The sequence below is a fragment of the Orbicella faveolata genome, unplaced genomic scaffold (genome assembly GCF_042242905.1).
Source record: "Orbicella faveolata isolate gen_17 unplaced genomic scaffold, um_ofav_v1 contig_2, whole genome shotgun sequence".
Lineage (NCBI taxonomy): Eukaryota > Metazoa > Cnidaria > Anthozoa > Scleractinia > Merulinidae > Orbicella > Orbicella faveolata.
The window spans coordinates 31,640,623-31,664,754 of record NW_028301547.1 but is presented as its reverse complement, the minus strand read 5'-3'; the positions used below and the strand labels follow the sequence as shown (position 1 = coordinate 31,664,754).

The 24,132-nt window shown below is 39.7% G+C and overlaps 2 protein-coding genes and 1 pseudogene across 2 annotated transcripts; 1 reads left to right on the top strand and 2 right to left on the bottom strand.

Annotated features, from left to right (window-relative positions):
* The first annotated feature begins 6,082 nt into the window (after positions 1 to 6,082).
* On the top strand, positions 6,083 to 10,642 carry LOC110051518 (G protein-activated inward rectifier potassium channel 4-like). Its single transcript, XM_089288680.1, has 2 exons — positions 6,083 to 6,605; positions 9,107 to 10,642. Exons 1-2 carry the CDS (start codon positions 6,201 to 6,203, stop codon positions 9,869 to 9,871), a joined length of 1,170 nt encoding a protein of 389 aa, XP_089144806.1. The 5' UTR covers positions 6,083 to 6,200; the 3' UTR covers positions 9,872 to 10,642.
* A 1,134-nt stretch (positions 10,643 to 11,776) lies between these two features.
* Positions 11,777 to 15,582, bottom strand: LOC110051520 (small cysteine-rich protein 8-like). Its single transcript, XM_089288681.1, has 4 exons — positions 15,492 to 15,582; positions 13,674 to 13,819; positions 12,363 to 12,474; positions 11,777 to 11,976 (listed from the first exon to the last, which is right to left on the bottom strand). Exons 2-4 carry the CDS (start codon positions 13,810 to 13,812, stop codon positions 11,964 to 11,966), a joined length of 264 nt encoding a protein of 87 aa, XP_089144807.1. The 5' UTR covers positions 13,813 to 13,819; positions 15,492 to 15,582; the 3' UTR covers positions 11,777 to 11,963.
* Positions 15,583 to 19,967: 4,385 nt separating this feature from the next.
* LOC110051572 (G protein-activated inward rectifier potassium channel 3 pseudogene) lies at positions 19,968 to 22,255 on the bottom strand (annotated as a pseudogene).
* Positions 22,256 to 24,132: the final 1,877 nt, after the last annotated feature.

The window sequence follows — 24,132 nt, the reverse complement described above, 5'->3', positions numbered from 1 at the left end:
GAAGAAGCTACATTTTCATCTTTATCAATAAGACCATCAACAAAAGTCCACCATAAACTATGTTAAGTGCAACCGTGGCAGCCGCAACGGTCATAAAGAGGGATTCCAATTTTTTGTCAGGTCAATTAATTAAGGTAGGGAAGCTTGCAGATTTTGGCCATAAGTACGGTAAGACTTTTAGGAAGCGGGCTGCACACCCCCACCCATTTTTTCTGGGAGTAAACCCCCCCGGAGGGTGAGAGGCCTCTCTTGAATCGTCATCGCAAGCCTGTACGAAGCTTTTGGACTCGCCTTACATGTAACATTTCTACTTAAAAGAAGGTGGCAAAGGGTTTTTGCGTGATGCGTGATCGCCCAAAATTAGCAGTGTGATGCATGATTGAGACCAAATTAGGACATCATAACGTGATTTGCTATTTTACAAGCACGTGATGCGTGATTTACCAATTAGATTTCCGTGATAAGTGAACGTTCTTTGAACTAGAAGGATAGCATTCATTCAAAGTAAATAGTTAATTGAGTCTTAAAAAAGATCATCAAATCGTGGCAGACGTGACACCATTTCCTGGTCTTTTTCCTTTTCTTGACTTCCGATGTCTTTGATCTTCATGGATGGATCTCATGGTACTATAGGCCCAAACAATTGTGATACAAATTATAGCAATAAGTCAATTGAAAATAGTTAAACTTTGCACAAGGACTATGAGCTTCAGTGTTATTTTTGTCCATTTTGTCGACCGATCATTTTTGGCAGTGCATCAGACCAAGTTGAAGAAGAGTTGAAGAATACCACTTCACTATGATGTCACCCACCTTGAATGAAAACATTTTATGGGCTGAATTTTCTGAGATTTCGCCATCTTCCGTAAACTCGAGTAATGATAATGATAATAATAATAATAATAATAATAATAATAATAATTATTGATTTATAGTGCGCTTTTTAACATACCAGGTGATCAAAAGCGCATTACAACAATGAATGTCTTTGATCTTCATTACGTGAAGATCAGACAAATCAAATCTTTAAAATCCCCATATACCACTCGAATTAATCCTTCGTGTCTAAGTAGTTGAGTCGACTAGCCAAAGATGCAATTAATGATGAATTCTCGTTTGCAAAAGACATTTTTAACGAATTGAAAACATGATCGACTAAAGTGCAAAATAGCGGAGCGCGATAAGTAGACAAAGGAAAAGCACCTGATCTCCAAAGATTTCAGAAGAAATAAGTTATAACCGCCACTAGAGCACATCCTCCGATGTCCATTTTCTGTAATCTTAAGTGTTCTAAATCTAACGAACGTTGCATGTTACATGTAGCGACCGTCGCGGAAGTAGTATGTATCAGGAGAATAGCCCGCTTGGTTCCACATGAACTGATAACTGGAATTCTACTCCTAAATATTTATTTTGTTAACGGTGTTTATTTATGGTACATTTCTCCTTTGCGCGGGACCTCCTCCGTCTGATTATTGACTTCATTTGGAGCTTAGGAAGCTTAAGCCCGGCCGTCAACACTACACCGGAGCAATTTAAAAACGCAACAATCACCAGTCGTCTTATATTTTTCTTTGAGAAAATCTCGGCGAGGGACGTGGTTCTCCTGATCCTATCGTGTTCGAAAAGGTCCGTTTTCAAATTAAATGTTTTCCATCCACACGAAAACTCAAAGCCGGCGTTTTCAAATTCCTCCGGTTTGAAGAGCGTTTTCGAAAAGCCTGGTTTTCAGTCGTGACGGATTACTCTGGACCGTAGGCCTAACCGTAGAAATAAAGCTGTATGCGTTTTAAATTCCTCCGGCGTAGTGTGGACGGAGTCTAGAGCAAACCACGACGCCAATGAGCACCACTAAACAAAAGGTTTAATGAGCAAAACAAAAGCTGTACAAGTGTGTTCAGTAAACCTTTGTACATCTCATAGCCGTCAGTCCTCTGCAAAACAACAACGCAAAATGACCGCGAACGCGCACGATGAGTTAAACTGCTAATTTTTCGTTTTTCCATTTAGAATTGAACGCTGTCATTACATATTTAGACTGAGCGAGGTTTTAGAGCCATGGGCATCCTGGAAAATTCAATTTTGAGTACAAGCCGTTGTCCTCGGTGTCGCCGTCGTCATTGTTAAGATCCCTATATTTGCATCTCGGATGCTGGAAGATCGATACACTTGTTTAACGTGGGGTCTACCATCCTAAGTGGCTGCTTTGTGCTTTGCTCATGTTTTATCCCAAGACCAATCGAACGCAGATGAGAGTATCGAGTAAAACCGTAAAAAATCATATAAATTGCAGCTCTTTGCCAAGGTTCTTTTTAATTCAGCGATTTGTCGAGCGTTTCGGTAAAAAGTGTTTCCTTTCAACTGAAACATTCTCCTTTACGTTACTTCGCCGATGCAATACCTTTTCATCTCCCCCAAAAAACACGGCAATCGTTGCATCTTCTTCTTCAGTATAGCTTAAGGCTTTGAACACTTAAAGGCCATCGTCATCAATAGCGTCCTTGAACATGGCAAGTTGATACACGGGGCTTTCCCGCTCCAAACCAAGTAATTATAACAGTATTTCTCTTTCCATAGCTTCTAGTTCTCGGGGATCTCGCTACTTGATTGACCTTAAATCTAAATGTTGCGGAGACAATGATATCTGGTGGAAAAACATTGAAAATTGTGATGCTTTAGGCGGCGAGGAATCGAAAGTTGTTTTCGCTCGTAGGCATTCGTAGACGGCAGACGTTGCCAACGAATTTGAACTACCCTTTCGCTGCGACGTGTAGTATTTGATGGCAGAGAGAACGTTAAACGAACGTGATCAATCAAGGCTTAATCTGGCTAATGTAACTCAAAATATACAAGGTGAACGTGTATTTTAATATATAACTGAAAGTATAGCATAAATTACAAAGCCGTTACAGACCATAAGCGTGCACATAAAGAATGTTTGGCAAATTAGCATATTATAGCCTTAAATTAAGGTATATCCGCCATTTTGAATAATCAAATCCAGCCGGTGTCAGAAACTCGTTTGTCCAGTTTGGCTATGACGTCAGTGCTTTCTCATTGGCTCACAGGCACGCCTTTTGTTCTTTCGCTTTATAAGTGCGGCACCACCCGGATGGTTGGGCGGCCAGTTAACTCCAACGCAATATACACATCTCTCTTACTCTCTTAAGACAATGAAATACCTCCTGGATATATAATCAAGTATCCTTCCTCAACCATCCCCCTAAATATCCCTTCAATATCCCCTCAGAACCTACATTTCATTAATCTCCTACATATGCCTACACATCCTACACTTCATTTATCTCCCACATATACATACACATCCTACATCTCATTAATCCCCCACATGTACCTGCACAACCTACATCTCATTAATCCCCTACATATTCCTACACAGCGTACATCTCATTAACCTCCCACGTATACCTACACATCCTACACTTCATTAATCTCTCACATATACCTACACATCCTATACTTCATTAATCTCCCACATATACCTAGACAGCCTACATCTCATTAATCCCCCACATATACCTACACAGCTTACATCTCATTAAATCCCCTACATATACCTACACAGCTTACATCTCATTAATCCCCTACATATTCCTACACAGCGTACATCTCATTAACCTCCCACGTATACCTACACATCCTACACTTCATTAATCTCCCACATATACCTACACAGCCTACATCTCATTAATCCCCTACATATTCCTACACAGCGTACATTTCATTAACCTCCCACGTATACCTACACATCCTACACTTCATTAATCTCCCACATATACGTACACAGCCTACATCTCATTAATCCCCTACATATACCTACACAGCGTACATCTCATTAATCTCCCACATATACCTACACAGCTTACATCTCATTAATCCCCCACATATACCTACACAGCTTACATCTCATTAAATCCCCCACATATACCTACACAGCGTACATCTCATTAATCTCCCACATATACCTACACAGCTTACATCTCATTAATCCCCCACATATACCTACACAGCTTACATCTCATTGATCCCCTACATATACCTACACAGCCTATATCTCATTAATCCCCTACACATACCTACACAGCTTACATACATACATACACACACACACACATACATACACACATACATACATACATACATACATACATACATACATACATACATACATACATACATACATACATACATACATACATACATACATACATACATTTTATTCGTTATCAAATTAAAATTACAATTGTAACATGCCCGCGGATAGCGGAGCTAATCTAGGCGGGTCATGTTTGGACGAGTTATTAATATACAACTAGGTACAACTAAATACAACTGAAGGTAACAAGAGAACTAAAGAGACTAGAATTGACAACGATGACTAAAGACAACTAATAAACTAACGATATTACAAATAATAATTAACAACAGTTACGACGAGAGACTACAGATACACTAAAGCGAAATTATTGAGTATTAATGAATCCCCTACATATACCTACACAGCATACATCTCATTAATCCCCTACATATACCTACACAGCATACATCTCATTAATCCCCTACGTATACCTACACAGCTTACATCTCATTAATCCCCTACGTATACCTACACAGCTTACATCTCATTAATCCCCCACATATACCTACACAGCCTACATCTCATTAATCCCCTGCGTATACCTACACAGCTTACATCTCATTAATCCCCTACATATACCTACACAGCCTACATCTCATTAATCCCCTACATATACCTACACAGCCTACATCTCACTAATCCCCCACATATACCTACACAGCGTACATCTCATTAATCCCCCACATATACCTACACAGCTTACATCTCATTAATCCCCTACATATACCTACACAGCTTACATCTCATTAATCCCCTACATATACCTACACAGCCTACATCTCATTAATCCCCTACATATACCTACACAGCCTACATCTCATTAATCCCCTACATATACCTACACAGCTTACATCTCATTATTCCCCCACATATACCTACACAGCTTACATCTCATTAATCCCCACATATACCTGCACAGCCTACATCTCATTAATCCCCCACATATATCTACACAGCCTACATCTCATTATATTAATACCCCACATATACCCGCACAGTAATACATCTCATTAATCCCCTACATATACCCACACAGCCTACATCTCGTTAATCCCTACACAGCCGACCATTTCATTAATTCCCAACTTATACCTACACAACCCGCGTCTCATGAATCCCTCACATTTACCTTCACAGTTTGCATTTCATTAAATCGTTTCTAGAGTCATTACTCATTATAGTCAGTGGTTATTAACTCATGTAGAACCAAGCGGTCTTAAGATATCTTGGAACAAGTAAATTGACTATCGCTATTCAAATTATCCGTTCAGTTGTAGCCTGCGAACTGGCTCCCTGACTAGAAACGGAGCATTTTCAAAACTATGCGTTGTTAAAAGGCTCCACTTTTGAAACAGTTTTCGAAAACCTCCTTTTTCACTAGAATGTTTGGTCGTTTTAGTGTGGATGATCTGATGGGCGAAAACGCATCAAAAAGTATGCGAGTTCATACGAAAACATATTAGTGTGGTAGGGGCGTTTGTCATGCGATCGGCCAAACAGAGCTACTTTATATGGCACTGGGGATGAGAATGGTTTGCTATTTGAAATTTTGCTATTTTCAATTCAAGGTGACATAAAGGTTATTGTAAAAAAAAAGAAAAAAAAGAAAAAAAGAAAGAAAAAAAGAAAGAAAGAAAGGTTATTGTATTGTATTGTATGGTCTAGCACTTGACGGGTACTGGCCAAAATCTTCTAGTCTTTGGCGCGCATTTACTTCCTTGAGACATGGTCAAACTGGTCCTGGAACACTTTTACTCCACATAATTTGTGTATAAACGGCAAAACAAATTCATTACGAAAGTCCAGATTTGACTATAAGCCGTTTCGATATATTGCTAATGTGCATGACAACAGTCTAGTAATGTTATTCCGTCACGGGTCCTTTAGAGGGTAACGCGAATGACCGTCACGCGTCTGACCGTCACGACTCCCGTCACGGATTGGTGATGTACAGAAGTTCCAGGCGTTCGCTGTTTGGAAGTTTATGTTTTCATCTTCCTTCACTAGCTGAAATGGTGTGGTCTTTATTCGTGAATAAGACATGAATTCTGCAAATTTAAACGAACACCTTGTGAATTCCCCGCTCGCACGTAGCCGTTTAGACGAGGAAAGAGAGTCTTCGACACTAGTTAATGATGGAAGTGGTGGTGTGTTGGTGGACTCAACTTCACTTCGCGTGGAAACCGTAAGCGAAATTCCGCAAGGACGAGAAGGTTTCAACAAGCGGCGTTTGATTAACAAGTCTGGTGAGTTAAAAGTGCTGCCGAAGAATGTTCCTCGTAAAATGAGACGGTATCTTTCCGACATATTCACGACCATGATAGATCTACGCTGGAAATGGGTGATTTTCATTTTCGTTGCCTCCTATATCATATCATGGGTGCTGTTTGGTTTCACGTGGTGGCTTGTGGCGTATTTGAGAGGCTCTATAGTTTGTGTTCATAAGGTATGGTAATTGTTTCTGTAAAAGTAACGTATATTTAGTACTGTGTTTTAGTTACTTTTAGATCTCTTCCCTTCTTGGTCTCCCCTGCCTACCGGCTCCCCTGGTTTCCCCTCCCACCCACATACACAGTGTTCAAAAGGCTTGTTTTCCTCCAAACCTTCAAAGAACAGCCCTTTTCGCTTTTCTTATTTGCATTTGATATAATCCAGTTATTTTGGAAAATTTTGTAGTTTCTGTCAAAAATTTCCCTGCATCCACATTAAAGATGATTTCCAGTCTGTACTGCGCACTCTCGAGAGTTTGTTCACATTTTTGTTTTGTTTCCGGCATGTAACATTCTCGTCCCCAGAGGCCGCGCTCCTTCTGGTCAGCACCAAGAATTGCGACTTCTGGAAAGGTCCAGTGAGATTTCGGTTCTGACTGGCTTTGCAAACACAATAGAATGAGACTGGAACCAATCAGATTTGTCAGACTTGACTCTGAGCACACACAGAGTGATGGAAAGTCCATGAATCGCAGACTTCTGGTGTTGGACCTGACCAGAGGAGGAGCGCGGCCTCTGAGGACGAGAATGGGCATGTAAGACATCACAATATGGAAACATTTCGCAACTACTTATATGAATAAATTCAAAGTTTCAAAAGAACCGTCATTATGCATGGATGCGAAGCTTTTTGCTTCGTTCTTTCTCATATCACTTGATGAAACAACTTCGCAGCTGTAAAAATCAATGAAGCTGTTGGAAAAAGAATTTGAAAGATCTTAAAGATAAGGTATCTGTTTTGTAATGAATAACAACAATTTGCATTCCATTGAGTGAGAACTTATAATGTTTATAAACATTAATGTAATATTTGTATCTTGAGATAAAGCATTAAGAAAACAAAAAAATAAAAAGTAAATAAACATCAGGTTGCTGAGACTGCGCAGTACGAAAGTCCTGGAAATCATCTTTAAATTACGTTGTAATCAAATGAGTAAAGTTAACCATGAAAAGGGCTAATTTGCATGATGTTGAGGGTCCAACATAGGCGGCTTTTTCAAATTATCTGGCATCCTTTCACTGTTTTTGCCCCAATCCCACCCTCCTGCCCCAGTCAGAATGTTTATCTCAATTCTGCCTGGTTAGAGTTGCAGTTTTCCGTGTGATGTCTGATTTTCTGTTTTTCATCTTGCATTCCGCCGTCAATTTTAAAACTATTCTGCATTCTGTCTGTCAAAATGAACAAATTCCTTTCCCGCCAAAATATTTTTATCCCACATCCCGCTTATTGGAAAGTCCTCTCATCCCGTATTCCGCCTTCGTATTTACTCTCATCCCACATCCTGCCCAATCTATGTTGGTTGCTTGATGTTATCCCTCTTTGTTGATCATATAACTTTCACTGACAAATTATTATATCCTACTGACTAATGCAAAGCTTTTAAAGGCTTGGTTCTTAAAAAAGAAAAATCAATGCCATAAGTAACAATGGTGGAACAATGTTTAGCAGAGGTCCACATTTCCACATGCAAAGTTACATTTTAAGTTAGATGATGGGGAAAATGGAAGGAGTATAACTCCTGGTATGACTGTGCACCCTCAATGAGCAACCAATTTTAAGTACTGCATCTAGCAAATTTTGTGTAGGAAGTTTGCCAGATTTGAACCTTAGAGTGATATCCTTGCACACTGTAGCTGAGTCAGCAGTATCAAGTTGGTGTCAAAATTGGACTGCAGTTCATCAAAATAACACAGTAAAAAGTCTTTTTCTAATTTACTGAAGAACAAGCTGCTATTTTGTAGCACAACTAGTATCCCACCCAGCAATGCTTGGAGATTGGGTCACTAATTACCTAAGAGACCCAGGATATTAGTTAAAATGCAAAAAAAATGAAATAAATTTGTCATTTGTCTCCAATATATTATTATTATTATTATTATTATTACCAATATTATTGTTATTGTTATTGTTATTATTATTTATTGTGGTCTCACTTTTGGTGTTCTGAATGAAATGTCACTATTGTTTTTGCCTTCAAGGTATCTTTTAGGGTTGCATTTGAAGAAACAATAGAGAAAAACGCTGGCATGTTCCTTTTAAAGTGTATCACAGGGGAGTTCTAACCCCCCCGGTTAGAGACCACGAGGAGGCGACGTGGCCCAGTGGTTTCGGGCGCTGGATTTGAAATCTGAGGTCTTTGGCTCAAATTCTCTCCCCCTACCGCTATCTGGATTTGTTCTCGGTAGTTCCGAGCTCAACTCTTCGACCGCGTTGTGTAAATAGCTCCGCTGGGATTCTTAATAGTTTATGTTCTATTTGCAATATTGGTTTATTTATTTACAGTGTCCCCAACTAGCGCAACAGTGCTAAATACATTTGACACTTACATAAAGCTATTTATTATTTTATTATGTATTTATTACACGGATTTTTAGCTTGTTTTGCATGACGTGTTCACGCGTAGATGCAACTGGCAGTATTCCTTACACCTGACATTGGCTTTTGTTTATCAAACAGGTAAACAACTGGACGTCTGCATTTCTCTTTTCCGTGGAAACTCAAGAAACCATTGGCTACGGGCAGAAAGCAATAACGACGAATTGCCCCGAGGCCGTTATACTTCTGCAGCTTCAGTCGCTGGTGGGCTTACTCATCGATGCTTTCATGCTAGGTCTAACATTTGCCAAGCTTTCAAGGCCTCGAGAGCGCATGCGGACTGTGATGTTCTCAGATTATGCAGTCATAGCACCGAGAGATGGCAAAATGTGCCTGATGTTTAGGGTCGGCGACGTAAGAAAGAGTCAAATTGTCGATGCATCTGTGCAAATGCAGCTTTTTAAAACAACAACTACTAAAGAAGGTAAAGAAATCCCCTTTCACCAGGAAGATCTCAAAGTCTGCTACGACTGGCGTAACCCTGACAACGACTTTAGGAATCAACTTTTCTTGCTGTTGCCCATGGTGATTATCCACGTGATCGACGAGAATAGTCCCTTTTATGACGTCACTCCCCAGACACTGCAAGAATCGGACTTTGAAATTGTAGTGGTGATTGACGGCGTGGTAGAAGCGACGGGATTAAACACACAACCCAAATCTTCCTACTTAAACAGTGAAATTTTGTGGGGGTATGATTTCTGTAACACTCTGGAGAAATCTCATTTTGACGTGAACGGCTTTTACAACGCTGATTTCTCCAGGTTGAATGACTTGCATACTGTGGACACACCAAGGTGTTCACCAAAGGAGTATTACAGACGCCAACGGAAGGCGGAAACGTAGAACGTTAAACGGTCTTTTTGATTTAAAATTTATTTAGTCTCCACGCTCTTGGTCCCAGGTCCCCTGAGTTGGCGTTAAGTTTTGAAGTACATTGTAATATATTAAACACGAGAGACAGTGTTTTATCGGGATATCCAAACACCGAGAAGAGAGTTGAAAGTACGACGCTTAGCGGAGTATTTTTGACGAAATTTGAGGTGTTTGGATAGCCGATGAAACACTGTCTTGGGTGTCTGATATAGCGAAACAAAAACTAAGTAGCAAACGGAGAAGTATTGTCGTCAAAATCTATGCCAATTTAGACCGGGTATCCAGACATACTTCACGGTTGTGATTTTCTTTGTGTTAACTTGATGAATTATTAATGAGTTAAGAAGTTGCTAACCAATATGTATTTTGTTTTACCTTGTAAGAAAACTCTGGCTAAATGCCGCACTTCGAATAATCTAATTGTCTTAGTAAAAATCTAATAGTCGTTCAAAATTTTGTCAAAATCGTCTTCACAGACACTTCGAAAACACAAAGAAGCGGTCGCCATTTTACTAACACCGTACACTGCTTGGGTAATCACTATCTACAACAGAATGGACAGTGAGTAGCGTTGTCAATAGTGATGGAATGCCAGTAGATTTGTACTAAAACTCGATAGAATCACAGAAATTCGTTTAAATATGACCCGCCTAGATTAGCTCAGCTATCCGCGGTCATGTTATAATTGTAATTTTAATTTGAAAACAAAATAAAATGTACGTATGTATGTATGTAGAACTAGCACGAGACGATGTCGATGGTCGAACTGAGCGAGTGGAAGCAAGTTATAGAAACACGAGTGAAAATTTGGAGGAATACAAAACTGTTATGGAAACACTCACTGCGGCAGAAACACGGAAATTAGTTCCTATTTCGTAAATAGTGAAGTGCTTGTAATGTTCGGAAAGCTCTGTTTGTTTCAGATGGGACGACTGTAGTCGGAAGCTCTTCTAACGCCTCGAGAGTTTCCGAAAGCAGCCCTATTTAGCAATGTTGTAAGCTTTTTTCTGATTGGTTGATAAAATTGCTTTATCAGGCTACCAAAGCGCTCGATATTAGAACGATAACAGCAAAACATTGCTCCATTGCCTTACCTTCATTTAACGGTCGTACGATTGCTTTCTGCTTTTGTTGATACAATTTTATGCTTTTCAACCAGCTGATATAGAGCCTGGAAGAGTGTAAATCTGTAAATCTGGAAGGGTGTGACCGCGACTGGAAGGGTGCGACCGTGGCTGGAAAAGCCAAGAAGGCTGGAAAAGCCAAGAAGGATCCGGCCTTCGGCCTCATCAACTATCACCTCATAGAAATCGAGAGCGAATAATCTAATTGTTTTCCTGAGTAGAATTCTTACTACAATTTACTTCAAATAACGATTTCCAGTTATTTCTTGACGTATTATTAAACTTTGCGCCTGAAAAAGATCGCTCGGATTGACTTGTCATTTAAAATTGAAGTTATGTGCCCGCGCGCATCAGTATTTTCAATAATTTCAACTTTTTTAAAAGTCAAGAAACCGTAAATGTCCTTCGTTTAGACTTCTCAGGAATTCAACTATCCATTTGCATCAAAATTTTCCTCTAAAACTTCGGAAAAACGGAAAAAACGTCGACATTTCTTAGGCGACCTACAGCAACTGCACACTAACGGATGATAGTGTTCAATGGCTCAGCCAATCAGATTAGAGCATTTGCATTAGTATACTAGTAGAATTCTACTAAATGCATATAGTTATATGATCTCTATCATTACGTTTTCTAGAGTTTCTTTTTTCGTCTTACCTTTCTTTTGTAACTGAATAATGTGAATAAAGATTGTTGTTGTTGTCTTGTTTTCATCTCTAATAGTAGTAACCGGATAGAGACAAAACAAACATTTTTAAGTACTCCAGCCTTTATTTATCCACTTCTTACAATTTCTTTCTAACAGGTGCTTGCAAGAAATTCCTGCCTAAAGAGTCACCAAATTTACCCAATTACTTCCGCGCATATTTTGTCGGCTAACCATTTCATTGTTCCTAAGTTGACCGTCATTTCATTCATGGAGATAGACATCATTGCCATCAGTCTTCCTCCCTGAAATAGAAAAAAGAAAATGATTGAGTATTAACTAGGGTTATTTACCATTAGAATGTAAGCTTTGCTACCGAGAGCCAAATGAAAAAGTGACGCAACACTTGCAGGCGGACCTGAGTCAGGCCCAGGCCACATTGGTGGGAGGCGAGTGCTCTCACCACTACACCATCCCTGCTTCCCTGAAAATGACCCAAAGGGTTAAAAAAAATTACTTCGTGGTAGCAAGAGGTTCGAGCTTTTGGGGCTTCGAGGTACCGATAGTAAAATTACAATAAATTAAGACGCAAATCCACTTAAAATAAAGTTGGATCGAGTAAGCACAAGTTTCGTGTAACGGGGGCTCGAGTTATTAAGGGAGTCCAATATATTTTGTAAATCTATAACACCTGTTCGGACAGCAGCACTTCATAGTGGAGTCTTGACAGAGCTTCGCACACTCATCGTAAGGGCAAGAGCCAGAATCTGGCACACATGTGCCACCGATAGAAGAACAATAGTCTGTAAACAAGAAAAGATTACCCTCTTGTGAGCAATAACAGAGGGTCTAGACGAGGGTGCTAGAATCTAAGTTATTAGCTAAATTTTCATCGATATTTTAGCCGCGGCTACCGGAGTCAAGCTAAAAGATTTCAGCCGATTTCTCACTTAGCTATCAATAAATTTCGCAGATCTCGCATCTCAGCCATCCACATGACTTAGCTGGTTTCTTTATAGTTGTATCGCTACGATCGCTAGAGACAAATTTTAAGCGATCTAAGACTACCAGTCTCCATGATTGATACAGAAAACATTAATGCCCGAGACGGCCTGGTCCTAACACAACCTCATTCCCATGGCTTTAAGGGAAGAGAGCATGGGAACGAGGTTGGTTCTAGCAAAGAAGGACTGCATTTCGGAATATTTATCATTGTAAAAATCGCTATAATTCTTGGAGAGAGGTCTACATGTAATCGCAGCAATTGTTACGATTAAGGAGATAGATAGAACTGAAGGCTATTTCAGCAATCGTTGCCGCAAAGTCCGATAGTGTTGTTTCCATACGCTGGGGCTTTGGCCTTTACGGCTAACGGTTGATTTATTTTCCTTACGGTTAACAGTAATTAGTATATTCTCAGCTCCGACTATTGCATTTCTAGCTCTCTGATTGGCTCAAAAACTCCGACTATGAGCCATTAGTCGGAGTTTTACCTTATATGGAAAACAGTGCGCCAAGTTTAAAAATTTTCCGCTCTGTAAAATTGTTGAAATAAAAATCGGCGGCAAAAACCCGATTAAGAATATACTAAAACAATTATTCCATTCGACCTTGTTGGATATGAAGTGATCATAACCAACTCGCGCTACGCGCTCGTTGGTTATTTATCACTTCATATCCAACGCGGTTTCATGGAATAATTGTTAATTAGCTTTCAAGCCACAAGAGATCTTGAGACTTTCACTTTCGTGGCTAAAACTGTTTCACGGTTAACGTTTTTTCAAGCCTAACGGATAATTTCCAATTTTGACGCCTGAAAGCTAAATTTTGTCACGTTTTACTGCTGATAGCTAACCCAACTGCGACCCTCAACTATCGTTGACTGACTTTTTTCGGCTATCACAGCGATCATGCGCAGTGAGCAGTTCTCAGTTATCAGTTAAACCACTTCCATGACCTTGATGTCCACTAAAAAAGAACATTGCGACAACTTGCTACTTACATCCGGGTGGCGGTTTCTGACGCAAGAAATAAGCCTGCACGCGCATGGAGTTCTTGTTTAGGTTCCCCGGGCGTGCACCCTGCACGATAATGGTCCCCAAAATAATCAGTAACAGAGAAAAATGAAACTTGGCTGCCATGAGCTTCCTACAACGGAAAAACAATTCGTATTATATTCTTAACAAATCTCAGAATTAAAAGCTCACTAAGCTTTGTGCAAACAGTCGTAAAGTCACAGTGTATTCTTTGGGGGGCCGCGGGATTGAGCGTATAAATCCAGTTAAGTATTTCACTTTTCTCACCCACGTTACATAGCTTTTCTCTTTTCTATTTCTCAATCAAATGTAAACCGCGAAACGGCGAGAATGAGCCACTACTTCTTCTAGGTGGCACTGAGAAAAAAAAGGAAAACTTCTAGGACCAGGCTACATTTTTAAAAGCTCATTTCAGTCGTTTAAAGGTTAACGTTCGATTTGAGTCTGATAACATTTTTATAGCTGGCAAAGTGAAATAAAGATTCAGCTTGCGAGCTATATTCCCGGCGTGGTCAATTGAACATTCGGAAACTGAACTGAGTCGAACCCAATCGAACCCAATCGAACCCAATCGAACCCAATCGAACCCAATCGAACCCAATCGAATCCAATCGAATCCAATCGAATTCGGATTGAGTTCCGCAATCGAAACAAATCGAACAATGAAAGACTGATTTCCGAATCAATCGAACAAATCGAACCCAATCGAACTCAGTCCATTAGATTGTGCTCAATTGTGCTTGGTGAATAAATTCGGGATCAATTTTTGTTTCTAAGAGTAAAGCCGAAAGACTTCAGTCCTTATTCATATCCTAATTACTCATATCCTTGAAGTGAGACTTGAGTAATTATTCACTTAATTCCATAAGGAAAAAGCATTTAACCATAATGTCTTAGAACAGCTGAAAATGACAAAAACGCCAAAACTACTCAGCAAAACCCCAAACTCGCGTAAAAGCGAAACCGTTTTTCAGGCTGGAAGGTCACAAGAAAAAGAGACTCAGTTCAGTTGACTTTCTATGGAAAAAAATTAAATGTTCAGCAACAACAACAACAAAATGCTGTGCTGCAAAATGATAGTCAGAGATCACGCCCTCTTGTACTTCTCCCCGATAAAGGCTGAGTTCTATTTTTAAGGTTCGAGAATAAAGAAATTATAATTTTTTTTCCGGCAGATTATCATTCGCTGGAAAGAAGAGTTATCTGCTCCATCGAACGTTTCGATAGAAAACTGACGATATTTCGGCCTATTGTATTGCATGAAATTTGCAGTAACTGGTTCACAAGTTTGCGCCACTTCGCGGAAAAATTCAGAGAATTGTATGGAAAATTAAAAACACTACTGGACGCTTTCTGGCACAGCTACGTCCCTCAAATTGCTAGTGCAGTCCCTTCTCTAGTATCTTAACTCTGTGGAAAATAGATGGGGTTAATATTTTGTAATTTATAGGTCATAGGATCCATTCCCAGTAAGAGTGGGGGTTATATTTTTTTCTTCTTTTCAAAAGATCACCTCGCCACGTTCATATTTATTTTCAGTGTCGTGACTCTAGCGAGGCGCAGTGGCGTTTACCGTCTAAAAATTTCGATCAAGGTTTGACATATATCATTCGAAATTTCGTACAGTTCAAACATGAGGCTATTTTTCAGGGTTTTGAATTTTAAACAAATATGGACCAAGAAAAAAGAAGTGGTCACAAAGTGACGGAAATAACTGCTCACTTGATTGATGTACTGATCAGAACTAACACTATATTGACTTGTTTCATGTCTGATATTCCTACCTTTTCCTTGGAACTTGTTATGTATCACAGAGTTAAAACACTTTCTTCAAGTACTGCCGACTACAAATGGCGAAAATGATTCTAGAATTAATCTTTAAGGCCTCGTATAATTTATGCTTTTGCGTGCGACTGCCATCTTTTTGGCTAAAAGCATTCCAATACCTAAGCACTGTTACACCGACTACCAAAACACTTATGTCTGGCTTGTTTTTATTTTAGAATCTTCCCTGGGCCTATAGGGCATGTTTTAAGCCAGTTCGTACCTCAAAAAAAGGCGAAATGGTATGCCATTCATTTTCACTGTTTGATTGAATTACAATTTTATTTCACATTTTTCTCACAAGGGAACCTGGAGTTAATGGTCTACCTGAAACGGAGAGCACCTTGGTGAGGAGTTTTGGATTGAAACATTCTGCTATTAGGGCATTAGAGTCAGCAGTTATCCGATACCCCGCCTTGTAAATCAACTGATATACCAGTAGAATTTTAACCAAAGTAAATGAATCTCACTGGTAGCTTAAAAGTCTGCAGCGCAACTTGGGACAACCCTTATCTTTGTCGCATGAGAAAAAGTCGGAAAATTTCATGCAATTTTCATATATTTTTGTCGTAGAGCACTGAATTAATCGCGCACTTTTTGAAGAAAACTCACACGATAATTATGAAACATGCTTAGTAATCTTTTTCCCGTCCGATTTTTGTCTTTCGACAAAAATGGATGAAAATCGTGTGGTAAGGAGCCGCACACCTTACTGATAAAATCTATAAATGGGACTAAAATTAAATTGGCCTTTTGCCGTAAAGGTGTGCGCCGACTTTTAAGGAACAAATGCATTATGAAATAATTGGAAGACCCATGATTATATCGACCGCTAATGGCTTTCTAAACGTCTATTTCTAAGGGTGTTGTTTTCGAAAGCTTTCCAATGTCAATATTTTATTTTAAATAGCCAAGAGTACGTGTTTCTTGAGTGCCGTTGTAAAAATGATTTCAACTTTCTTTTTTTCCAGAAACAAAAAACAAACGAAGCCTAATCAGTGAGCGGTCTTGTGGACTTGTAGCTCTAGCTAAAACTGTGACCCCCAAATTTTGCCATTCCTTGCTCAAATATTTCGCCTGTTTGCTACACGGAGATATCTGCTTCTGCAGACAAGGTATTTTACAAAATGCAAAATACTTTTAGCTTTTAGCTACAGGTAATTAAATACACAGGCTGCTTAGTTATATTCGGTATCATAAAATTAACTTCCTGATGAGTTCTGCGCAAGACAGACGAAAAGCGTAGGAAAAAAAAGTTTCACAACCACGATTTCGAATTCAGTACTGCTTTCTAGCTTAGCTTCAAAATAATAATGTTTAAGCCGAAATAAGAAGTAAAAAGGATAAAAAGAAACTAAAAGAGAGTACCTCGATGATGAGTAGTGGACAGGAATATTTCGGTTATCAGACCATTTGGCTCAGCAGTTATCTGATATATCCCCTGGTTAATAAGCCGCCGCACACCTTTGCCACAATCTCGATTTTTATCCCATGAAAAAACAACGAAAAGAATAAATCACGTGCAATTTGTGAAATATATATTTTTCTTGTTTTTTCGTACAACATTTAATCCCACGTTTCTCAGATCCCCACTTACGACGAAAATTTCATGCGACAATTATCACACATGTTTCACAGTAATCTTCATGGAAATTTCTATATCGGTTCAGATCAGGATACAAATCTTCATTCCAAGTGGTCCCATGATTATAGCGTTGTTATGTTCTCCCTCGTATAAGATTATTTCAAAGCACGTCGTAAGCTATTCTGTACTAATAAACCGTGTTCTTGTAAGTCCAGGCGTAACAGAATAACTTGACAGAGGCATCAAAAGAAATTGGGCCGACTCTGTTCTTAAACAGATTAAGATCTGGTTTCGCCTTTTGTTCAATTAAAGAAACCTGATTAGCGGAGGATTATGCTTCGAGGAATTCTAGTAATATATATACTTCAACTATCGCATGGGAATAACTTCCACGTGATTATAAGGTCGGCCTTGTTCTCAAGTAACATCTCATGGAGATTGAAAATGCACGTGAAGTTGCTTGAGATGTGATATGTCCATCTGAGCAAATCTATGTCACGGTTCCCAGGATGGGCTATTTCTAGTTCTGATAGCGGGACAGATCTAAATAACTTGATAATAGGAGAGCGATTATCTTGGGAATAAGGCCTATATGGGGGATTAACTCTCTCCTGTTTTTTCTCGTAATGCAGAAGAAAATTGTTTTAGAGCCTTTTAGTCTTGAAGATATATTGTCAACACTTGCTCCTTGTAAGGCCCGGCTCAGAGGCCGTATTCTCATGAGCCGAATCGAATTCAATAAATTAACTCATGTGAAGTATGGCGTCTGAATCAATTCAGCCGGTCTAAATTAATTTGGGTCGGCCTAAATTCAAATTCGATTCGGCTCTTGTGAAGTACGGCGTATGAACCGGGCCTTATTGAACTTAATTAGTTAACGTTTCTTCAAAGGTATGTAACTTTCTAGGCTCGATTTCCGCCGCTCTCTCGCGTCCGGTCTTTGTTAAATCGAGCCTAACAACCTTCTCGCAAAGTAAATTAAACGTGCACAAGGAAACGCTTTTGAACTCGAGAACAAAGTTGTGGTAGTTAGTAGTGTGCGATTCTTCTAATATTTCGACTTGCTTTTTTAAAACGTTCTGTAACCATTTAGCAACACCCGCCACTGTCAATATTTGCCAGTACTCTCCATGCCTTATGTCACTCCAAACCTTGTTCCCAGGCTCTTCGCTGGATTATGATCGGGCAAGGTGGGTTTTGTAGGTTGCAGGTTGAAAAATTGACTTTTATGTTCGGAATAGCTCTCCAGTTAGCCTAAATTAGCTTAGGTTGGTTGCGGTTAGCCTTTGTACTGGGGTTTATGCGACTTCAACTCAAATAAACAAGTCGTTTCAACCTGCAACCTGCAAAATATACCTACCGATTATGATCTAGCTGTGCAAGACCTGGGTACGGTGCTCTCTCTTATATCCCTTTCCCATAGTTCCTTGCGCTTCTGGTTCTCTGACTCTTACACTTTCATATCGAGATTTAAAGGAAATTTAAGCTCTGCAGCGTGTTTCCGAAGCTGTTTTGAGTAGTTACTATCCCGTAATCAGGGGAATTTTTAACACGGTGTCGTAATTATGTAAATTTCTCTCATCAAACTGAAATAATTTTGTCTCAGTATATCTTTGTCATATATCTCTATAAGGATTTTAAAAGTATTGATCGGGTCATTACAGTGCACTGTGTTCACCGTATTTCCTGTTTTCGAAAAAAACAAAACATACATATATATGGTCCGAATCGCATCAAAGTGGGCGAGGGTTGGATTACGCAATTCCGCGGATCGGACGTGTGTTTAGCGAGCGTGGAGCGCGATTGTAGCGCGAGTTGAGCTCGTGAAGCACTCGCGCCAGTAACTCTGAATCTAATATTAGTTGATCGAAAGTGGCAACTAACAACAAATCAAGAAGTGATCAACTTTCGGCGCTACCAGCTGAACAAATCATAGGCTGCTAATTGGCAAACTTTGCCAGATAACGCACTAAGTTGTTTACAACTCAAAGTCACTTGTAAGTGAAGTCTTTGAGATGGTCGTTAATGCGTGCATGACGACGCAAGTCTTGACCATTATTTTTACCTGTTTTTCGGGTTTCCTCGGAAACAAAGTATTGTTACTGAGTAGCGTAATTTTGCAATACAAACTCCTTCGGTCCCACCTGACCGATATAACTGAGAAAACTTTCAACAAATAAACTCAATTTGCGCGTTCAAGGTTTGTTTCATTTTGAAATAATGAAATTTAGATTTTCAAGAGCAAAGTTTATCAGGGAGCAGATATTACCTTCTAGAAAGTTCAGTAGGGTGAGCACAAACTATGAAAGGACCTCGTGATTTGCATATTTAATCATTCTCATCGCGTGAAGATACCTGTTGTGACGCAAAATAATTTGACAAATCACGCGAAATGCCTCCAAAACAGATATCGCGCAAAAGGCCCCTCACGTGGTATCCATATTTAGCTGCATGTATAATCTTGGACAAGTCAGTGGAAAATTATCACATTCTGTCAGCAAATCTGCGGCTACGAAACTTAACTCGAGCGGTATTTCGAATATTGCCTTAGGACCCTTTGGAAAACCGTCATTGAACGTACATTGTTTACTTAAATTAAAGAGGCTTTTGATTGCCACTATGCCCAAAAGCCGCAGAAACAAATTGAAGTATCTGTTATCGTAAGTTCGGAATGCATGCATAATGTGAATTCTCTTTGTATCGAGACAGCGAAATATTGTAGCAGGATTATTCCATCAAAGATTAGAGGTTAAAACGGGCGGAAAGAAAAAACAAATAAGGACCCAAGGAATAAAAGAAAAACAGACAACTGGTACTGACTGACTAGGCAAATATTAAATGCAAGACAAAATAGAAAAACAGACAATGTTTATCAACACAAACGTTGGTACGAGACACACTCAAAATGTAAAATACCGGCGCGGCTTTAAACTCAAGGCGGTGGCTTTTCAAACAATCAGTTAGGACTACCGAACCTGCTAGTACAACAAAATAATTTACTGATAAAAAAGACTTGTTCAACTTAAACATATGTTATGAATATCAAAGCGATTTCCTTGCAAACGTATGGCAACTGTTATCGAAAGTCCAATCTTGACAGGAAATGAGCACAAAATATGCCGTTTAATTTTACAGAGCCTAGTTTTTTCTTTAACTGCGTTAACGAAAACACTGAATTCAAACTAGCTTATAATAACTGGTTGGGTCAATACAACTTATAATTTCCATTCTGCAAAAAATATCCTTACATCGTGTGAAGCTCAAACCAAAAAAACCGTAGTTGGCCATTTTGACAGCACAGGTGTAAATAAAATGTTTCTCACTCGGTTTGTAATAAAGATTAAAGACCGAACTAAATCAGCCCAGAAAAATCAAAAGCTCTCAGCTTGAAAACGAATTAATTGTTCGCAGGCACAAAAGATAAAACAATTCGCAGTTTGTCGGGTGAGTTTTAAGTCTTTCAACGATTGGATGCGAATAATGTATTTTTAAATGAGCTGAAAAGTTTGTTATGAAAGAAAATAGCGGGACATTTAATTCGGACTGCTGCTTACGAATAACATTGTCCATCGCTTTTTTAAATCCCCTTTTACAAATGAAATGCGAATGCAAACAACCGTCTATAATTTAGTGACTGCAGCTTGTTTTCCCACGTCTCCATTTGGAACGAGTGAGATCCCGCTGTGGGCAAATCTCTGGGATGCGTCCGTTAGGTCAACGTTTTCTTCTATTTCCTGCTGCTGGGAATTTTCTTGTTCGCTTTCTCGCCCGTTCCTGTCACGTCTTGCTTTGTAAAATTCTCTTGCACTCTCTCGCGGTAAATCGACCTCAAACGTCTCGTGAAACCGCGAGATGTCAACACTGAAGTGTCCATCGCCAATTGACGTGTCCTTATAGCTCATGATGTCGACAAATAAATGACCCCAGTGAATTTCTTCACCCACGTACGAAGTTCGCGCTTGCATAGTCATTCCCGTAGGCTCAACGATCCCTTCTAGCAGCACAACTATTTCAAAGTCGGCGAAGAGCAGATCGTCGGCCGAATAATCGAAGAACGGGCTGTCCTCGTTGATTTCGTGTAGGAGGACAACAGGCGCGAACAGAAATACTTTCTCGTCATCGTCGTTGTCATTGTCATAAGCAACTGTGAGAGGATGTCTAAAGCAACCGATTTCCTCTCCTTCTAATGTTTTGTGCCGGCGTATGAAATAAACGCGAATGTGTGACTCAATCAGCTGTTTTTTCCTCAAGTCCGCAAGACGAAACATGAGGAAGAGTTTGCCATCGCGAGGACCGATGACCGCATGGCGAGAGAATAGTATGGTAGTTCTGCGTCTGTGAGGCCGCGAAAGTTTGGCAAATATAAGCCCCAGCATTGTAGAAGAGATTAATAAACCAATGATACATTGTATTAGCAGGCAAATGACTCCTTCCGGACAATCTGGTGTTATTTGTCTACCCCCATAGCCAATGGTAGTTTGTGTCTCTAACGAAAACAAGAACGCCGAAGTCCACGAGTTAACTTTTTCAATACATGTTATGTTGTTGTATGTAAGGCGATAACTGTATATTCCCCACCAGATCGATCCAAACACTAACCAGCTCACGATAAAAGCCAGCGAGAAAATTAGAATAACATATCGCCAGCGAGCTTCGATTAAAGTTGTGAACTGGTCAGAGAGGTAATACAGCTGTCCGCGGTCCGGCACGTTTACATAGTTAAGATGAACTCGTCCCTTCTTGTCCACTAATCTTCGTCGTTTCATCTTTCTTGAAATTGCCCTTCCATTCCGATGCGTGGGACCTTTCTCTTCTCTTATTCTTGGGCCAGTAACATCTAACTCAAGTTCCATAACAGCTCGTTTTACTCTAGTCAGAACTCGACGGTAGTTTATAGAACTCGAAATTGGTGTATGATCTTCCACCTTGACTCTAGTTAACAACGCAGAAATGATAAGAAAAGAATTGCCTCCGGTATTCACTCGGCTTTATCTTGCCTGTTCCGTACCGATACAAATACGAAGTGGCTAGATCTAATCTGGCGAAACGTGAAGAACCGTAAATCAAAATGTGCAGTGCGTGTGTAGAAACTCGTGTATAAATATGAAAGAGTTTTAACAGCGCCGCTACGCTTGATTGGTCATTTCGTTACCTGCCACAAAATGTACATTCAAAGCGATGATTGGTCCGCCAAGAGGTCAGTTCACGCACGACTTCCGAAATGACAATAGACTTTTAATAGACCAGCATCTGCATGAAAAAGCTGGCATCAACACTGTTTATTTACATCTTTTTCTGCCAAAAGGCGTCAATATCTAGGCTAAAAGACACGACATCCTGGCGTTAAGTAATTTCCCGGCAGGGCGTTTTAACAAAGCAGGTCATTTCGGCTAATGCTCATCAACTGTATTTCTGGAAGCCCAGAAATAGCCAGAACATAACCCTTGTGGAATAACGAATTAATGAATTTGTTGTAAGGTAATTTTTGTTTAATTGGTGCGAAGATATACTAGTAACTGATCTTTCAGCCCTCTTATTGTTATTTAGTTGTTTTTGAGAACGTAGGTGAGAGTCCGCGAAATGCCGCGCTTATCTTTGCCTGTCACGCGCGTTTCTCGCGAGTTTCTCGCGCTTCACGTTTTATCATTCACGCAGACCACGCGTCCTTTGGCGTTCAGTGTTGTAAATCTCTTCATGTTTCAGAGTTAAAGACGGTCGAAATTAGTTGCGCGATTTGGATGAGGTAGCGTTCCACTCACTTTCAGGAAAACAGGGATTTCGTATTAAAGATACACATATCACGATTAATTTGGCAGGACAAATTTTTTCTTTTTAATCAGCAAGGGAACGATATCACTCCATTTCCCTCACAAAACAAACTCATAACTCATCGTTCATTCTACCACACAGTTATTTAAAACTTCCACCGGCTACTAAAGAAAATCCAATTAGTTCGAAGTTGTATGTCATTTCATCGGACTTTGCACCTTGACTTCCAACATTGGACCCTTACCAATATCTCATTATTTAGACCACCAACTGCCGTTATTCAAAATCAAATATTAAAGAGAGGGGGGCCTTGAATGAGATAAAATGAACGGCTGGGAGTTTGCTATTTTTACACTGGGAGAATGGGCTTTTATAATTGGAATCACAAACATAAAATGGGATTGGAAAACACCTCTGGTTTATATATATTTCATGCTCAATGGCATTTCTCAAGGAAACTAACACACTTCTCCTGCCCCGTGTCGGTGATATGCTTAGACAGCTGTGAACCTGTATTTGAGCATGCGCAAATCAAAAGAAGTTACGTAAGAGGACAATCTGTCCCGCAATTTAGAAAAAATTGGATGAAAAAAGTTCCCAAGACGGTTAAAATTGGATGAGGCCGTACGCCTAGTCCAATTTGACTGTCAGAGGGATTTTTTAAAATCCAGTTAATTCCAAATTGGATAAGCATCAGCTGAAGCAGGTTGTCCTCTCACATATGTTGCGTACTGGACTGTCAAAATTACTTGAAAATCTCGACACTATCCAAATTAAGGAGTAATTTGGACACTTTGGAGAATGATTCTGCATATACATATTAATTTTTTAAATGTAATTAGACTGAAAAGGGATTTTTTTTTCTGAAACGGGATTTATTCCGCGCCTTTCAGGACCCACTTACAACACAACATCCAACTTTAATCACATTCAGACATAATCGTGCAGTGCCAAAGAAACAAAACGCTGAGCTTGTGAAACAACATGCCGACTAAGTGGTTATCTGCGTCCAGTACCACAATCGCCAATCATTGGTAATCGGAGTGACATCTATATGGAAAAGGCCGATGACTAAACAAGGATCGAAGGACTAGAAAATCTGTGGAACCTATATTTTCCCTTTATTCCCCACCATGCAGGATGCAATATTACCAGAAATACGCTATTGTATCATGGCATTTTGTCAGTGTTCCCTGCCTAATTCCCTTTCCCGCTAGGTTAGATTATCGGCCACTGTTCGGGAAAAC

What these genes read in the sequence shown, in the direction of transcription:
- LOC110051520 (XM_089288681.1), bottom strand. Translation starts at nt 13,812, where the DNA reads ATGGCAGCCAAGTTTCATTTTTCTCTGTTACTGATTATTTTGGGGACC. An exon ending in TCAGAAACCGCCACCCGGAT is followed by an intron (nt 12,475 to 13,673) that starts GTAAGTAGCAAG and finishes TCTTGTTTACAG; the next exon opens with ACTATTGTTCTTCTATCGGT.
- LOC110051518 (XM_089288680.1), top strand. Translation starts at nt 6,201, where the DNA reads ATGAATTCTGCAAATTTAAACGAACACCTTGTGAATTCCCCGCTCGCA. An exon ending in CTATAGTTTGTGTTCATAAG is followed by an intron (nt 6,606 to 9,106) that starts GTATGGTAATTG and finishes TTTATCAAACAG; the next exon opens with GTAAACAACTGGACGTCTGC.